Below are 17,565 nucleotides of genomic sequence, written 5' to 3' on the forward strand. Positions count from 1 at the left end.
CTTTAATATGTATTTTTGTTGTTTTTGCTTCCCATTTTTACTTAATTTAATCTCATTAGAACATGCACCCAAGTTCCGAAACCACTAATATTTTTGGGGGATGTATTGTTTGGTTAGAATTTACATAACACTGGGCAGGAATTACTTTAGCCTAAAGGAAATCTCTAGTTCAGGAGCCCTTTAAATCGGTTGAAGCCAGCTCCTTTAAATATTAAAGCTGTGCAGCCTATTTGTGCAACCTGTTTAGACCGGTCCGGCCACTGAAACTCCCCAGCAATTGTCTGTTTCAACATATCATGTATCAAGTAAGTTTTCAAAGTGTTTTTATTTGGCAAGTTACCAGTGTGATGCTAGTCACTACTCATGGAGAAGCTGCGAGGTTGGATAGTCAGAGAGGTCCAAGGTCAAAAGCCAGGAGGGTACCACAAGGTAGCAGATCATGCAAACGGGCTAGGCAAAAGGATGGTAAAAGGCAAATCCAAGGTCGAGCAGCAAAGATCAGAATACAAGACTAGGAGCACAAAGCACACACAGACCTCATGAGCAAATCTACATCTGACAGCAATCTAAGGCCACCTTCACACATCATTTTTTTGTGTCCATATGCAGTCTGTTTTTTAAGGACCGCAAATATGGAAAAATGCACACTAATTGTCTTCAATTGCAGGGCCCGCAGACATGTCCTTTTTTTGGAGTAGCACGGACAAAATGTGTGCGGCACACGTGTACATGGATAACATGTACCAGCGCCTGTGAACAAGTGGTGCAGTTCGCGTTGACCACAGGTGCCCGGTGCTGAAGGCAGCTCTTATTATTGTCACCTGGTCTCCCTGAGATCAGTGCGAACTGGCGACAATGATGGGACTTGTATTCAGCACCCACTGTGTACATCATGTGTAAAATTAAGAATTAAATTAAAAAAGGTGCTGTCTCCTGCATAATTTTCATAACCAGCATAGGGAAAGCAAACAACTGGGGACTGATGTTAATAATCCGGGAAAAGGGAAAAATATCCCAAAAGGTTCCCATGCTATTAATAAAAGCTCACAGTTGGTTTCTTAGCCTTTATTGGTTAGTTTACGGGGGACGCCAGAAAAAAAAAAAATGATGCAGGTTCCCCTATTAAATCAAGCCACGTCCTCGTTGCACCAAATCTGGCCCATAGCCTCACTCTTCCCACTTACCCTGTGTAGGTGGCAAGTCAGATAACAGCGTCGTGGTTGATGTCAGCTTTGTATTGTCAGGTGACATCCTGTAATACTATTGTAGGAACTCAAGGATTCTAAAAGCATTGGGCAATGAACAGACAGAGACGGGTTTCTTTAGTGCAAATAGTGTATTTGTACAACAGCAATAACACCCAAAACAATATACTGATAACCCACAGTGTCCTGGAATGAAACGAGTCCTTGAAACATATACAGCAAATCGGCAGAGTTCTTAAGGCAGAGTCCTCAGCAAGGTGAGTGTGACAGGTCACGTGATGCAGATCCAAACACTGTCGGCACAGAAAGAGTCAAATCCAGGTATGAAGTTGGAGCGGCCCCCAAACGCAGGGCAGCGGGGTACTCGGTCCCGGGTCTCTCGGTTCTGGGAATGTCACGGTGGCCCGACCAGGTCCGTGGCCCTGCTAAGGGGCGCCCAATAAAAGGAGTAGGTGGTGGTGTAGGTTGCAGTAAATGACAAGGACACAGGGTTGCAGTCTCTTTACCTCTTTACTGAAGGCTTTGGCATCCGCAATCCAGAGCACTGCTAACAGGGCTGGCTGAGACCGGCCGGTCCGAAGGCACATCCAGAGTTCCCTTTGCAGGTGGAAATCAGTAGCCTACCTACTAGTGCCTGGGTGTTGTAGTACTTCCCTGCTGAGCACCACGGGATAGTCCTCACAACTGTCATGTATGTTTCTGTTCTTTCACTCCGTCCCCCAGATGATATGGATAAGACGCACCCATATGATGGGGTAAGCCTGGAGTTATTTTATAGGGACCCTAGAGACGCCCCTCTCCCACAATTGCCTCCGTTGTCTTCATTAGGTGTAAAAGGTGAGACAGCCAACCTAAAGTTAACTGCCCTGCCGTAGTTCAAAGTAATGTGTAGAGTCTATTACTTCCTCGGCGTTCCGGCCGCCGGCTACGTGCCTCAGAAGGATGTTGCCGATCTTGGGGCACGACTGCTTCTGGTTCTATTGCCTTTGTGCTGTGATCTCGTTTCTCACTTCTCCACAATATACCTCGCTTCATGTCCTTTCTTAAGATGCCGCCGCAATTAGGTGCAGGCACGGCTCCATAATGATCTGTCCTTTTGCTAGGCCACTGTCAGGATCCCACCCCTGAGAGGGATCCCCCTGAATCTTCCCAAGTAACGCTCTCCTCTCACTGGATGTTACCTGGGCAAAACCCAGTCAGCTTCTCCCTAACTTCTTATCCAACCCCCAGTTTTACCAGAGTGTGAGGAGTGGCCTAATACATAGAACCCTTTGCTCCCCCTGGTGGCCAGAGTGTGAAGGGTAATGTGTGACTGTGATACCTGGTCAGGTGAACTCTTTTAGTGCAATCAGACGTACCATCACTCCCCTTAGCGGCAGAGCAACGTTACTGCAACGACCAGGACTCTGGGGCACTGCAAAGTAAACACAGGGAAGTCCAGAACAAGTCCACAAGTTCATCCCAGGTGTGGCATGAACACGGGTAAGTCCAGAAACTAGTTCACAAGTTGATCCCAGATGTGGCATAAACACGGGTAAGTTCAGAAACAGGTTCACATTAAAGTTTTATACTGGTGTTGTTTCCAACAGCTCCCACCGGGGGGAGTAAATGAAGGATTAAGTAGCAACACACAGTCCCAAAACAAGTCCCGAAACAAAGATCCAAAAACACAGTTCTTACCAGAAGGAGAGAACCGAGGGTTAAGTTCCAAGTCAGCAGACTAATGATAACCTAGAGAGTGTAGCTTACATATGCAGGAAATGTCCAGAGCCAGAGGTAGAGACACACTCAGAACCAGCAGCTGAGCTGAAGGAGAACAGAATCAGAATACTCCAGCAAAGAGGCTGACACCTGACCCGGGTTTTAAACAAACAAACAGGAAGTAGGGCAGACAAAAACAGCAAACTCCATCTTAACAAAGGGCAAAATCATTCACAAGGTGACTTAGAAAACCCAGAATACTGACACATCAAGCCCAATGGTTAGTAATCGAGAGGTGTCTATAAGATGCCCTCATTACTAATCCAATAGTAAGTTTTGAAATAAACACACAGCATGAATAAAATCCTTTAGTTGAAATAAATACTCCCTGACCCTCTTTTTCACATTTATTACTGTTAAATAAAAATAATATACTTATTGTATAATGAGTGGCATTTCTATATTTTGTTGCAGTGACCTTGTGCTTGATGGAGCCGCAGTGAATCACAACTGATCAAGACTGGATGTCAGGATGATGTTGGTCAGCCATGTGCATTGTTGGGTTTTCACCTTCCTGCTATTACAGATGTTTTCTTGTAAGTATTACATCAGCTAAGATATTATATATTGCTCCATTTATAATTCCGCTGTAACGCCTTGTGACATGCCGCTATGTGCTTTCTGCTCAAATCCCTTACAATATCAATATATGTAAAATAAACCTTAAGTATGGAGAATTGTGCACCTATCAATGGCTAGATCAACAGGTGTCCAAATATTAAAGGGGCACTTCATACATAATGCAACAACTAATCCTATATAAGTACATACAGGACAAGGAAGCGATCCCACGGAGTATGAATAAAACAAATAATGTTATTAAACAATATTTATAAGACAAAACATAAAAAATCAGGAATGCCGTTATAGGGGACGCCAAGCAATATGTGAAAAAATGGGGGCATAAAATAAATAATAATAGCAGCACATGGAGGAGAAATATATCAGGTGGGTACAAATGTAGCGATAGCCTATAGTAGGTACGCAGCCATAATATTAATCAATGTACATGAATATAATAAAAATAAGATAACAACACCATAGGATTAATAAGATTTAGGCAGCCTGAATATAAAATTGCTGGAGTAATATGGACAAGAATGAAATCACAATCAAAGTGCAATGCTCCTTAATATGGTGAGACCAGAGCTGACCGTGTAGGCTACTTTTAGCTGACCCAAACCCCTAATAGTCTAGGGAAGTTATGTCCATTCATACAAAGGCGAGGTAGATGCCATATATCAAAGTAGTTACCTGTGGAGAGAGTGCTCCTGGCGTCCCCTCACCCCAACGCGCGTTTCGCCGACATCTTCTTCCGGTGCTGTCGTAATCCAAATACGAGGTCTCTTGGCTAATTTTTTTACATAATTTATTTAATTACGTGGTGCGCTGGCTAATCACAGCCATGCCATTGCTTGGCATGGCTGTGATAGGGCCGGAAGTGCCCACACCCATAAATCTGGTTGATTGGCTTTAAGAAGTCTGTATTCAGGGTTTGGCACCGGACACCAACTTTATTGTTCAGGTTCGCTCATCCCTACTCATATTATTTTGAGGGACTTGGAATTACAATTCACATGAGTTAGTAAAAAAATATAATATGATATATATAGATAGATACCTTGATGTTTTTCCCAGGACCTCTGTGGTAGTGCCCACAACTGAAGATTAATTGCCACCTTTTGTTCCGGGTTTAGTAAATCCCATCCCTTTAAGAACCATGAATGCGAGAATTTGCTTTACTTGTTTCCAAAAATTCTGGACTTTTTTGGTAAATTCAAAACTGTTGGCAACTATGGAGGACAATGTGATGTGGGGTATTAGATTTTGCCCCCAGGACCCTAATAATTACCCCCTTACCTTTATATTCTACATAGCTGATCATATTTTTTTTTTTCACTACAGATATTGGCTGTAATTCAGATTATACCATAACCATGCTGAGTCGAGTGACAGCACAAGTTGGACTCTGTGTTTACATCCCATGTACATTTACCACAAAGAGTAATATAATAAATGGCGCATCAACCATAGGATTCTGGAGAATAAATGAAAGTCTGGCAGGGACTGTGGCCTCTACTGACAACCCATCAGGACGAATGTTCTTTACTGGAAAAATATCCGACAGAGACTGTTCCTTTTTAATTAACGATGTTTTGAAAAGTGATGAAAACAGTTATTATTTCAGATTAGAACAAAGAGATGATAAGTACAGTTATATACGTTATCAGTCGAGACTGACTGTAACAGGTAAATTACAGAATCCGGTTGTTAAATGATGATTCATAGGTGAATTGTTCATTGATCTGTCTCTTATGTGTATTGTGAAGTCACCTATAATTAGGTTTACCGGCAGCCCCATGGAAAACCAATGATAACGGCCAATTAATAGACACATTCGAAACATTGTATCCTGGTGAAATCCCTTTACGTAAAATGTGATGAACCAGATTTGTAAAACTCATTTACCACCAGCGTAATATAATGTAGATATCATGGAGAACATTACAAAGTTGAAGGTTGAGCAGAGAAAGCGGCAGAAGAACATTACTCTCATTTTGGGTCATGATTAGTGATTAGTGAATGTGCTCGGATTAGGTGTTATTCATGCTCGGGTGCTAACCCAGAGTTTTCGGCGTGCTCAAAAAATATGTTCAAGTCACCATGTCTGCATGTCTCATGGCTGTTCCATGGCATGGCTGTGAACATGCAGGCTCGGAGACTCAAACATATTTTTCGAGCGCTTCGAAGACTCTCGGATAGCACCTGAGCATGGCGGATAATACCTTATGCAAGCACGTTCACTCATCACTAGTCAGTTGTTCATTTCCATTGTTGTGAAAAAAATATAGAAAGCAAAAAAGACGGCACTAAAACCATACGGATTCTGCTGCCATAGGGCTGACTGGAGGATCATTGATAAAGCAGGTATGACTACAGCTGTGGGCATACGGTGCTCAGCATGAAATAACAGCAATGCGATCCATAATGAGAAAGAAATAGAATGCGGCACTCACCCAGAAAAATGCTGTAAGACGTGAATTTATTGAAGACAAGTATTTAAATCCATGAGGACTGCAGGTGCATAAGGAGGGTGCAGTGTTGGAGTGAGGACGACGGCCGTTTCGCACGTATAGTGCTTCGACGGGTCCTGGTAGCAGATTACGGTACGTCATTTCCTTTTTAAAGGATTTTAGACGCATAGACAAATAACATACAGATGTTAAAAAAGTGTCAAAATTAGTAAAATTAAATAAATAAGTAATCTATATACAGATATACAACTATAAAGGTTACAGTAATATGCAATATTCTTTACTTTACAAAAATCCATTATCAGAGACATATATTACAAGAAAAATCCATTATCAGAGACATATATTACAAGAAAACTGACATATCAAGCCTATCATTTAAGCCAATTGGCCCTTGAGCATTTGTGTTCAGTATCCATACGGCTTCTTTTCGTAGTAATATTTTATTTCGATCACCTCCCTGCACTGGATGTTTTATAATCTCTATACCGGCAAAATTAAGGAGATCAGGATTAGCATTATGCTTTTCTTTCATATGCTGAATTAATCTTAGACATCCTTTGCCTGTTGTAATCGAGTTATAGTGCTCTTTAAATCTCGTATTTAACGACCTGATTGTTTTACCGATATAAAAATATCGGCAGGGGCAAAACACAACGTATACCACGAATTTACTTCTACAAGAGACAAAATCATTCACATTATGTGAAATCGAACCAATTTGAATAGGGTTTTTTAATAAATGGAGGTGGCAAAACCTACAATTACCGCACCTGTAATTGCCGGCCGGCATATTACTGGTTAACCAGGTATTCCTCGGTACAGATATTCTATTATGTACTAGCAGATCAGATAAATTATGTGTACGCCTATATGCAAATTTTGGTGTACTAGAATATATTTGGGCTAGTTCTTTATCTGTTTGTAAGACGTGCCCGTTTTTTCTTATAGAAGCGTAAATTACACTATCCAAGTTACTGTGCTTGAAACAAAAAGAAAAACTTTCCGGGTTTTCTCTTGATTCATAATGGGATTTTCTTTTTAGAAAGTCTATTTGAAACAGTTTTTTAATCCGACTTTCAGCTTCATTCAAAATTTTTTGCGGATAACCTCTCTTTGTGAAGCGTGTTTTTAGCTCATTAATTTGTTCATCAAAAATTAAATTATCATTATTCAGTTTACGAAACCTGACCATCTGACTGTAGGGGAGACCCTTTTTTGTATGTAGCGGATGAGCACTATCAAAATGCAGAACATTATTTGTTGCGGTTAATTTTCTAAAAACTTTTGTTCTTAAACAACCCTCTACAACTTCTATTTTTACATCCAAATATTCTAGGCTCTCAGATCCATAGCAAGATGTAAACTTCATGTTCTCAATATTTGAGGTATTTAAATATTCATCAAACTCATTAAACACCATTTCAGTGCCATCCCAGATTATCATAATATCATCCACGAACCTTGCAAAAAATCTAATATGCTTTAAGAATGGATTATTAACATAAGTATCCTCAAACATAGCCAGAAAAAGATTTGCGTATGTACAAGAAGTGGGCGTACCCATTGATGCTCCAATTAGCTGGTTATACCAACTGTCCATAAATTTGAAAGAATTATTAGATAAAATAAACTCCAGCCTTTCTAAAATAAAAGAAATTAAATCTTGGTCTAAAGCCCTTTTTTGCAAAATATTTCGGATAGCCTGTATACCTCTATCCTTAGGGATTCTGGTGTATAAGTTTACTACATCGATAGATGTTAATGCGAATGTGGGCTGCCAATCAATCTCCCTTAGGGCTGCTACCAAATCTCCTGAATCCTTAATATACGAGGGGATAGTTTGTAATAACGGTTTTAATATCCAATCAATATATTGGGATAGCCCTTCAGTGACCGAATTAATCCCTGAGATTATAGGGCGCCCTGGAGGTTCTTTTATATTTTTATGGATCTTCGGGATACTGTACCAGTAAGGATATTGAGGATGGTCAGGTAATAAACTTTCAGCACGTTTCCTTGTGAGTAGTGTTGAGCATTCCGATACCGCAAGTATCGGGTATCGGCCGATACTTGCGGTATCGGAATTCCGATACCGGGATTCCGATACTTGCCGCGTATCGGATACCGGAATCGGAAGTTCCAAGATTCAAAATGCAGAAATTCAGCCAATGAGAATGATTCCAAGTGTGGGCACATCCTGTTTAGCATGGAGGGCATGAAACTACTGGCAAGGCTGTGATTGGCTGCTGAAATGATGTCATGATGCAGTTTAAAAGTCGCTGGCGCCATTTTGCGATCACTCTGCTGTGAATTCAGTTAGTGACAGGACGCTGTTTGCTGACTGAGGGACAGTTTAGAGATAGCGATTTGCTTCTTTGTGCTTTCCAAAGGCTAATTTAGCAACCGCTGTGTTCACCTACTAATCACCTTGCTTTTGCCTTGTAGCGCTGTTTTCACAGCGATCTGCAAGGTCTGTGTGTGTGTGTGTGTGAGTGCAGCCCACTCTCTAGTCTGAGTGCAGCCACATAGGCCATCCATAGCTGGTTGTATTCAGTTCAGGGAGGGTGGTTCATTGCCTCATACTGTTCTTTTTTTTTTTTTTTTTCAAGTAGTGTAGTCTGCTGCTAATTTATTCAAAAAAATCCTATTAGTGTCTTTCCACCCGTCTCCAGCTAATTTGTGGAAAAACACTACATAGGATAACGTAGAGGAGGGTTTTTGGGCCTTGCAGCGCCGTTTACGGCTGTCTGCACGGTCTCCGTGTGACTGCAGCTCGCCCTGTAGTCTGTGAGCAGCCGTAGCCTGGTTGTCTCCAGCTCAGGGTTGTTCACTGCGTCATACCGCCAAATCAATTTTCATTTTGTTTTAAGTAGTGCAGGCTGCTGCACATTTTTTCAAAAAATTCCTATTAGTGTCTTTCCACCCGTCTCCAGCTAACTTGTGGAAAAACACTACATAGGATAACGTAGAGGAGGGTTTTTGGGCCTTGCAGCGCCGTTTACATCTGTCTGCACGGTCTCCGTGTGACTGCAGCTCTATCCGTTGTCAGTTCAGCCCCCAAAAAATAAATAAATAATAAAGTTCACCAAACACACCAGTTACACCACTTTACATTTGTGTAGGCCACATTAGCTCATATTAAAGTCTAGTCCACACTTTAGAAAATTAGTGTTTCTTATACCTGTTAGGAGGAGTTGCTCAGGAATAAGCACACAAAGCCGTTAGTACTTTTCTGCTTATCTTTATCAGTCAACCAAGATGAAGAAGGCAGTGAGTAAGGCACGTGGGCGTGGGCGTGGGCGCGGAGCAGGGAGGGGACGTGGGGATTCTGTGCCTGCTGCGGGCACCGGTGACTCATCAGCACCCACATTCACCAGGCAACAGTCGTTCATGCGCAGCTTTGTGTCAGAGCGCCGTACACCGCTGCTGCGTGAAGAACAAATTGAAGCCGTTGTCGGATGGATGGCAGCTAATGCATCAACTTCAATTAGTGCCACATCCTCTCAGACACAGAGCACTGGAGAGCAGCCATCTGTCTCTTCACCACCTGCCAAATTGCCCAGGCAGACAGAGAGCCCAGGACAGGAGCCGTCTCTACTTCTGTTCTCTGAATCTCTTGGCTTGGAAACAGGGGGCCAGCCAAGCAGCATTGGAGAAATGGAAGAAGAGGCAGGGTGCAGTGATGCCCAACAGCTTTTTCTCTCTTCCTCTGAAGAGGCGGGTGGGCCAGTGGCTCCGGTCACCACATCGCAGGCCGCATCAGCTGATGATGACACTCAGGTGCCACTTACTGGTGCGTGCTCTGCTGCTGAGACTACCCAGGAGGAGCAGTTGGGGGCAGAGGGTAGTGTAGATGATGAGGTCCTTGACCCATCTTGGCGTGAGGGACAGGAAGGTGGTGGGAGCAGCTCTGAGGAAGAGATTCCCCGTACGGCCCAAAGAGGGAGAGGGAGGGGGAAGACTGCGGATCCTGCAGCCTCCGCTTTGGCACCCGTTAGGAGCACGTCTCTTCCAAAAGCCAAAAAGGGCGCTCCCAAGACTTGCAGTGCCTGGTCCTTTTTTGACACAGTTGCAGATGACATTTGCTATGTCAGATGCAAGGTGTGTCATCAAAAAGTCAAAAGAGGGAAAAATGTCAGCAACCTCAATACCTCCAACATGTGGAAACATGTGCGCAACAGGCACCCGGCGGAGTTAGAAAAACACACTGAAGAGCTAGGCCAACCAACAGCGGCAGCTACCACCTCTTCAGCTCGTGTTGCCTCTTCCTCTAGCTCACACGCAGCTGGTTCGGCTTCCTCCCAGGATCGCCGTGGAAGAACCTCTGGCCCTGTTGTCCAGAGACCCGCTGTAATTCCACCCGCAGCACCACTTTCCCAGTCATCCACACACTCCCAGCCCAGTCTACAGCCATCAGTAGTACAGGCATGGGAGAAAAGGCGGCCTTTCTCGTCAAACCACCCACGAGCACCGGCTCTGACTGCAGGCATTGCCAAACTTCTTTCACTGGAAATGCTGTCATTCAGGCTGGTGGAGACTGACAGCTTCCGTGACTTGATGTCATTGGCAGTCCCACAGTACAATGTGCCTAGCCGCTTTTACTTCAGCAGGCAAGCCGTCCCTGCCCTGCACAAGCATGTGGAGGGACACATAAAACACGCGCTACTGAACGCCGTCAGTAGCAAGGTCCACCTCACCACCGATGCGTGGACCAGTCAACATGGACAGGGGCGATACCTTTCCCTCACTGCCCATTGGGTTAATGTCGTTGAGCCGGGTACAGACCGTGCGAGTGGCGCAGGACGTGTCCTGCCCACTCCAAGGATTGCAGGAATCCATTCTGTACGCATTGACTCCTCCTCTTACACTAGTTCCTCAGAATCATCGCTGCAGGAGCCGTCACAGTCCACCTCCACATGGACCCGTGATGAACGTGTACCTGTTACGACCGACATGAGCACAGCCGTGGCCAAACGTCAACAGGCCGTCTTGAAATTAATTTTTTTGGGGAATCGTAGCCACACAGCGCAGGAGCTCTGGAATGCCATCAAGCAGGAGAGCGATGTGTGGTTTGTGCCAGCGAATCTCCAGCCAGGCATGGTAGTGTGTGATAATGGCCGAAATCTGGTGGCAGCTCTGGGCCTCGGCAACCTCACTCACATCCCATGTCTGGCACATGTGCTCAATTTGGTCGTGCAGAGCTTTTTGAGGGACTATCCAGATCTTGATGCACTGCTGCACAAGGTCCGCCTAGAGTGTGCTCACTTGCGGCGTTCCAGCACGGCAAAAGCGCGCATTGCGGCTCTGCAGCGCCGACACCGCCTGCCGGAACATCGCATCATATGTGACCTACCTACCAGGTGGAATTCCACGTTACATATGTTGGAGCGGTTGTGTGAGCAGCAGCAAGCTGTAATGGAGTACCAGCTGCTTCAGGCGCAAAGAAGTCGCAGTCAGCGCCGTACAGACTTCACAACCACAGAGTGGGCCACTATGAATGACGTCTGCCAGGTTTTGCGTCCCTTTGATTATTCCACGCGGATGGCGAGTGCAGATGATGCACTAGTCAGCATGACTGTCCCCCTTATCTGCCTGCTTGAAAAATCACTGCAAGCGCTAAGGGATGATGTTGTGGAAGAGGTGGAGGATGAGGATTCACCATTTCCATCATCTTCTGGACAGTCAGCGCCACGTGGTTCCTCACAAACGCGTAGGCAGGGGACAGTTTGTGAGGAGGATGAGGAGGAGTCAATGGAGGAGGAAGACATCCGTCCAGAGGAGGGAGTTACCGAATTGTCCAGTACTCAGTGTGTACAGCGAGGGTGGGGTGATGACAAGCGGGCAGAGACCACGCCTCCAGCAGGGGACAGCGTTTCTTGGGCAGTTGGCAGTCTGCAGCACATGGTGGATTACATGCTGCAGTGCTTGAGAAACGACCGCCGCATCGCCCACATTCTCAACATGTCTGATTATTGGGTGTTCACCCTCCTCGATCCTCGCTACCGGGACAACGTAGAAAGCCTCATCACACCGTTGAACCGGGAGCGAAAAATGCGGGAGTACCAAGACACACTGGTCAATTCCATCATCTTCTCCATTCCAACTGAGAGAAGTGCTGCTAGTGCATTCCAAAGCAGCTCAGTGCGTCCAGGCAGTGGTGGAGGCTCTGCACAAAGAGGGAGCAGAAGCAGTGCCTCTGCCCAAGGCAAGACCAGTATGGCCCAACTGTGGCACAGTTTTCTGTGCCCCCCACAAAAGTCTACACCATCACAGACGGCTCCAGTCAGCAGGAGGCAACGGTTCCGTCAGATGGTGACAGACTACATGTCTTGCCCTCTTGCTGTACTCCCAGACGGCTCTTCCCCTTTCAAGTTTTGGGTCTCAAAGCTGGATACATGGCCAGAGCTAAGCCAGTATGCATTGGAGGTGCTGTCTTGCCCTGCGGCCAGTGTATTATCGGAACGTGTCTTTAGTGCTGCAGGTGGTGTACTAACTGACCGTCGCATGCGACTATCCTCCGATAACGTTGACCGGCTTACTTTCCTGAAAATGAACAAGGCCTGGATCTCGCAGGAATTTGCCACTCCTCCTCCTGATTAAATAATTAGGTCACTGTATACGTTATCCAGGTCTCCTGTTGTGTTCATCTTTCTACCACCTGAACTTAAATTCCTGGGCTCCAACACCGCCAGTTGAGGCTCAGAAGTGCCGTCTGCACAATCAAAACATACGACCCAGTGTTATTGGGTTTCAGTAACGTCAGCTGATCCCCAGCTGTGTAGCCGGCAATGTGTCATGCGACCGCCACGCTGACACAACAACTGAAATGTAAGGGAATCTGTCCCCCCCCCAAGGCGTTTGTTACTGAAAGAGCCACCTTGTGCAGCAGTAATGCTGCACAAGGAAAAGGTAGCTATTTTGGTTTAGCTCCTTGCACACGCAGAACTTAACACTTATAAAATGTGTCCACTGATACCGTAAAACCGTCCCGGAGGTGGGACTTTCCTTCGTAATATGACGCAGCACAGCCGTCATTCCTACCCCCCGGCGCCGCGCCCCGGCTCCTCAGCGTTGTTTGATTCCGTCCCGGAGCCTGCGCTGTTATGTTATCCCGTGGCCAGGCACACTTAGCGCTGCCCGTCTTCTGGCATCATTTGGTGTCAGGATGGCTGCGCCTGTGCGGCCGCGCTGGCCGAGAGCCCGCCTCGCAGTGTCTTCTGATTTAATCCCACTGGGGGCCTGGGATCCATGGACATGCGCATTGCATATCTGAACCTCCACCTCTCACTCATCTCCCTATGGCTTCTTCAGACTGTTCGGTGTCAGCTGGTCCCTAATAGCATGCCACGGTCGTGACACCGCACAGTCTTAAGAAGCCGTAGGGAGGGGAGTGAGAGGCGAGGATATGCACTGCGCATGGCCATGGATCCCAGGCCCCCAGTGGGATAAAATCAGAAGACACTGCGAGGCGGGCTCTCGGCCAGCGCGGCCGCACAGGCGCAGCCAGCCTGACACCAAATGATGTCAGAAGATGGGCAGCGCTAAGTGTGCCTGGCCAAGGGATAACTTAACAGCGCAGGCTCCGGGACGGAATCAAACAACGCTGAGGAGCCGGGGCGCGGCGCCGGGGGGGTAGGAATGACGGCTGTGCTGCGTCATATTAAGAAGGAAAGTCCCACCTCCGGGACAGTTTCACGGTTTCAGGGGACACATTTTATAAGTGTTTAGTTCTGTGTTTGCAAGGAGCGTGATGAAAAGAGCCACCTTTTCCTTTTGCATCTTTTGTGCTGCACAAGCTGGCTCTTTCAGCTACAAACGCCTTGGGGGGGGGTTAAAGGTTCCCTTTCGACTTTCTCAGGCTTCGGCCTACATTGTGTTCCTCTGGTTTTCCACCTGTCCCTGGGCTCCAACACCGCCAGTTGCCGTCCAGAAGTGCTGTACGCACAGTCAACAGTCGCTCCTCTGTTATTGGGGTTCAGTAAAGTCAGCTGTTCCCCTGCTGTGTGTGTGGCAATCCCTCCTACCTCCTCCACCTCCTCCTCCTCCACCTGTCCCTGGGCTCCAACACCGCCAGTTGCCGTCCAGAAGTGCTGTACGCACAGTCAACAGTCCCTCCTCTGTTATTGGGGTTCAGTAACGTCAGCTGTTCCCCTGCTGTGTGTGTGGCAATCCCTCCTACCTCCTCCTACCTCCTCCACCTGTCCCTGGGCTCCAACACCGCCAGTTGCCGTCCAGAAGTGCTGTACGCACAGTCAACAGTCCCTCCTCTGTTATTGGGGTTCAGTAACGTCAGCTGTTCCCCTGCTGTGTGTGTGGCAATCCCTCCTACCTCCTCCACCTCCTCCTCCTCCACCTGTCCCTGGGCTCCAACACCGCCAGTTGCCGTCCAGAAGTGCTGTACGCACAGTCAACAGTCCCTCCTCTGTTATTGGGGTTCAGTAACGTCAGCTGTTCCCCTGCTGTGTGTGTGGCAATCCCTCCTACCTCCTCCTACCTCCTCCTCCTCCACCTGTCCCTGGGCTCCAACACCGCCAGTTGCCGTCCAGAAGTGCTGTACGCACAGTCAACAGTCCCTCCTCTGTTATTGGGGTTCAGTAACGTCAGCTGTTCCCCTGCTGTGTGTGTGGCAATCCCTCCTACCTCCTCCTACCTCCTCCTCCTCCACCTGTCCCTGGGCTCCAACACCGCCAGTTGCCGTCCAGAAGTGCTGTACGCACAGTCAACAGTCCCTCCTCTGTTATTGGGGTTCAGTAACGTCAGCTGTTCCCCTGCTGTGTGTGTGGCAATCCCTCCTACCTCCTCCACCTCCTCCTCCTCCACCTGTCCCTGGGCTCCAACAACGCTAGTTGCCGTCCAGAAGTGCTGTCCGCACAGAGCCAAACACCTCGCCAATGTGTTAGTGGGGTTCAGCACCGCCAGCTGTTCCCCTGCTGTGCAGCCGGCAACGTGTACTGCGACCGCCACGCAGGCACAACAAGTTAAATTTAAGGGAACCTGTCCCCCCCCCCAGGCGTTTGTTACTGAAGGAGCCACCTTGTGCAGCAGTAATGATGCAAAGGGAAAAAGTGCCTCTTTTCGTGGTGCTCCTTGCACATGCTGATCCTAACACTTATGAAAAGTGTCCCCTCCTACCGTGATACCGTCCGGTTGGTGAAACTTTCCTTTGTGATGTGACGCAGCACAGCCGTCATTCTTACCCCCTTGGCGCCGTGCGCCGCCTCCTCAGCGTTGTTTGAATCAGTCCCGGAGCCTGCGCTGTTAGGTTAGCCCTTGGCCATGCACACATTTTGCGCTGCCCGTCTTCTGACATCATTTGGTGTCAGGCTGGCTGCGCCTGTGCGGCCGCGCTGGCCGAGAGCCCGCTTTGTACTGTCTTCTGATTTAATTCCACTGGGGGCCTGAGATCCATGGACATGCGCAGTGCATATCTGAACCTCCACCTCTCACTCATCTTCCTACGGCTTCTTCAAATTGTGCGGTGTCAGCTGGTCCCTAATAGCATGCCACGGCCGTGACACCGCACAGTCAGAAGAAGCCGTAGGGAGATGAGTGAGAGGTGGAGGTTCAGATATGCACTGCGCATGTCCATGGATCTCAGGCCCCCAGTGGGATTAAATCAGAAGACAGTACGAGGCGGGCTCTCGGCCAGCGCGGCCGCACAGGCGCAGCCAGCCTGACACCAAATGATGTCAGAAGACGGGCAGCGCAAAATGTGTGCATGGCCAAGGGCTAACCTAACAGCGCAGGCTCCGGGACTGATTCAAACAACGCTGAGGAGGCGGCGCACGGCGCCAAGGGGGTAAGAATGACGGCTGTGCTGCGTCACATCACAAAGGAAAGTTCCACCAACCGGACGGTATCACGGTAGGAGGGGACACTTTTCATAAGTGTTAGGATCAGCATGTGCAAGGACCATAATTAAAAGAGCTAAGTTTACCTTTTCCAGCTGAAAGTTTCCCTTTCAACTTGCTCCAGTGCAGGCTTCGGCCTACACTCTGCTCCCTCTCCTCCTCCTGCTGACCCTGGGCTCTAACACCGCCAGTTGGGGCCCAGATGTGCTAGCTGCACAGAGCCAAACACCAGCCAATGTGTCAGTGGGGTTCAGCACCGCCAGCTGTTCCCCTGCTGTGTAGCCGGCAACGTGTCCTGCAACAGCCACGCAGACACAAGAACTGAAATTGAAGGAAACCTGTCCCCCCTCCCCCAGGCGTTTTTACGTTTTACAGCCACCTTGTACGACAGTAATGCTGCATGTGTGCAAGGTGGCTCAGAAACTTATTCTCCTTGCCCATGTTGAAGTGAACACGTCTAAAAATGAGTCCTCTGCGACCATTAAAACGTCCCTCAGGTGTGATTTTCTTTTGTATTGACACGCAACAAGCTCCTTGGTAGCGCTGCCCGTCTTCTGATATCATTGTTTGGCTGCCTGCGCCTCTGCGGCCGCCTTGCCCCACACAACGCCCCTTGGTGTCTTATTTATTTGGACTGCGAGGGTGTGATTGATGGGCATGAACGGTGCATTTCTTCGCCTGTCCCTCATCTCCTTCTGCCTTCTTCGGACTGTGCGTCTTCATGGCCGTGGCATGCGATAAGGGATGAGCTGACGCCGCATAGTCTGAAGCGGGTGTAAGAACCCAAGCGAGAGGCGAACATATGTACTGCGCCAGGCCATGAATCACAGCCCCGCAGTGTTTTAACAATGTTAAGACACCGCGGGGCTGGGATTCATGGTCATCGCGAACCGCAGCGGCCGACATTAAATGAGGTCAGAAGATGGGCAGCGCTAACAGCGCTAGGCCAGGGGATAACACGACAGCGCAGACTCCTGTACAGCAAATAACAACGCTCAGGAGGCTGCACCCAGCACCAAGGTGGGATTCTTGACATCTGTGCTGCGTCTCATTACAAAGGGAACTCGCGCCTCCAACACAGTTTGACTGTTTAAAGGGCTAAATGTTATACGTGTTTCATTCAGCGTGTGCAAGGAGCAAAATTAAAAGAGCAACCTTTGACTTGTGCAGCACTACTGCTGCATAAGCTGTGGCTCTTCTACTTTGTAACCCCAGAGGGGGGGTTAAAGGTTACCTTTGAAATTGGTTCAAGTAGGCTTCGGCCTACACTCTGCTCCCCCTGCAGAGCCCGGGCTCCAACACCGCCAGTTGGGGCCCGGTACTGCTAGCTGCACAGAGCCAAACACCAGCCAATGTGTGAGTGGGGTTCAGCACCGCCAGCTGTTCCCCTGCTGTGCAGCCGGCAACGTGTCCTGCAACAGCCACGCAGGCACAACAGACCCAAAGCTGCCGCCAGTGCAGGCTTCGGCCTACACTCTGCTCCATCTCCTCCTCCTGCTCACCCCGGGCTCTAACACCGCCAGTTGGGGCCCGGTACTGCCAGCTGCACAGAGAAAAACACCAGCCAATGTGTCAGTGGGGTTCAGCACCGCCAGCTGTTCCCCTGCTGTGCAGCCGGCATCGTGTCCTGCAAAAGCCACGCAGACACAAGAACTGAAATTGAAGGGAACCTGTCCCCCCTCCCCCAGGCGTTTGTACGTTTTTAAGGCC

At 48.0% G+C, this 17,565-nt stretch overlaps 1 protein-coding gene across 1 annotated transcript in view; it reads left to right on the forward strand.

Moving 5' to 3' along the window:
* Window positions 1-17,565, forward strand: part of LOC143767798 (sialic acid-binding Ig-like lectin 13) — a 101,050-nt gene that overhangs the window by 27,704 nt on the left and 55,781 nt on the right. Inside the window, exons 2-3 of the mRNA XM_077256318.1 lie at window positions 3,381-3,502; window positions 4,872-5,216. Coding sequence (XP_077112433.1) covers window positions 3,439-3,502; window positions 4,872-5,216 — 409 coding nt within the window. The 5' untranslated portion in view covers window positions 3,381-3,438. The remainder of the gene's footprint in view (window positions 1-3,380; window positions 3,503-4,871; window positions 5,217-17,565) is intronic.

This window comes from Ranitomeya variabilis, chromosome 4, assembly GCF_051348905.1.
Source record: "Ranitomeya variabilis isolate aRanVar5 chromosome 4, aRanVar5.hap1, whole genome shotgun sequence".
NCBI classification, from domain to species: Eukaryota; Metazoa; Chordata; class Amphibia; order Anura; family Dendrobatidae; genus Ranitomeya; species Ranitomeya variabilis.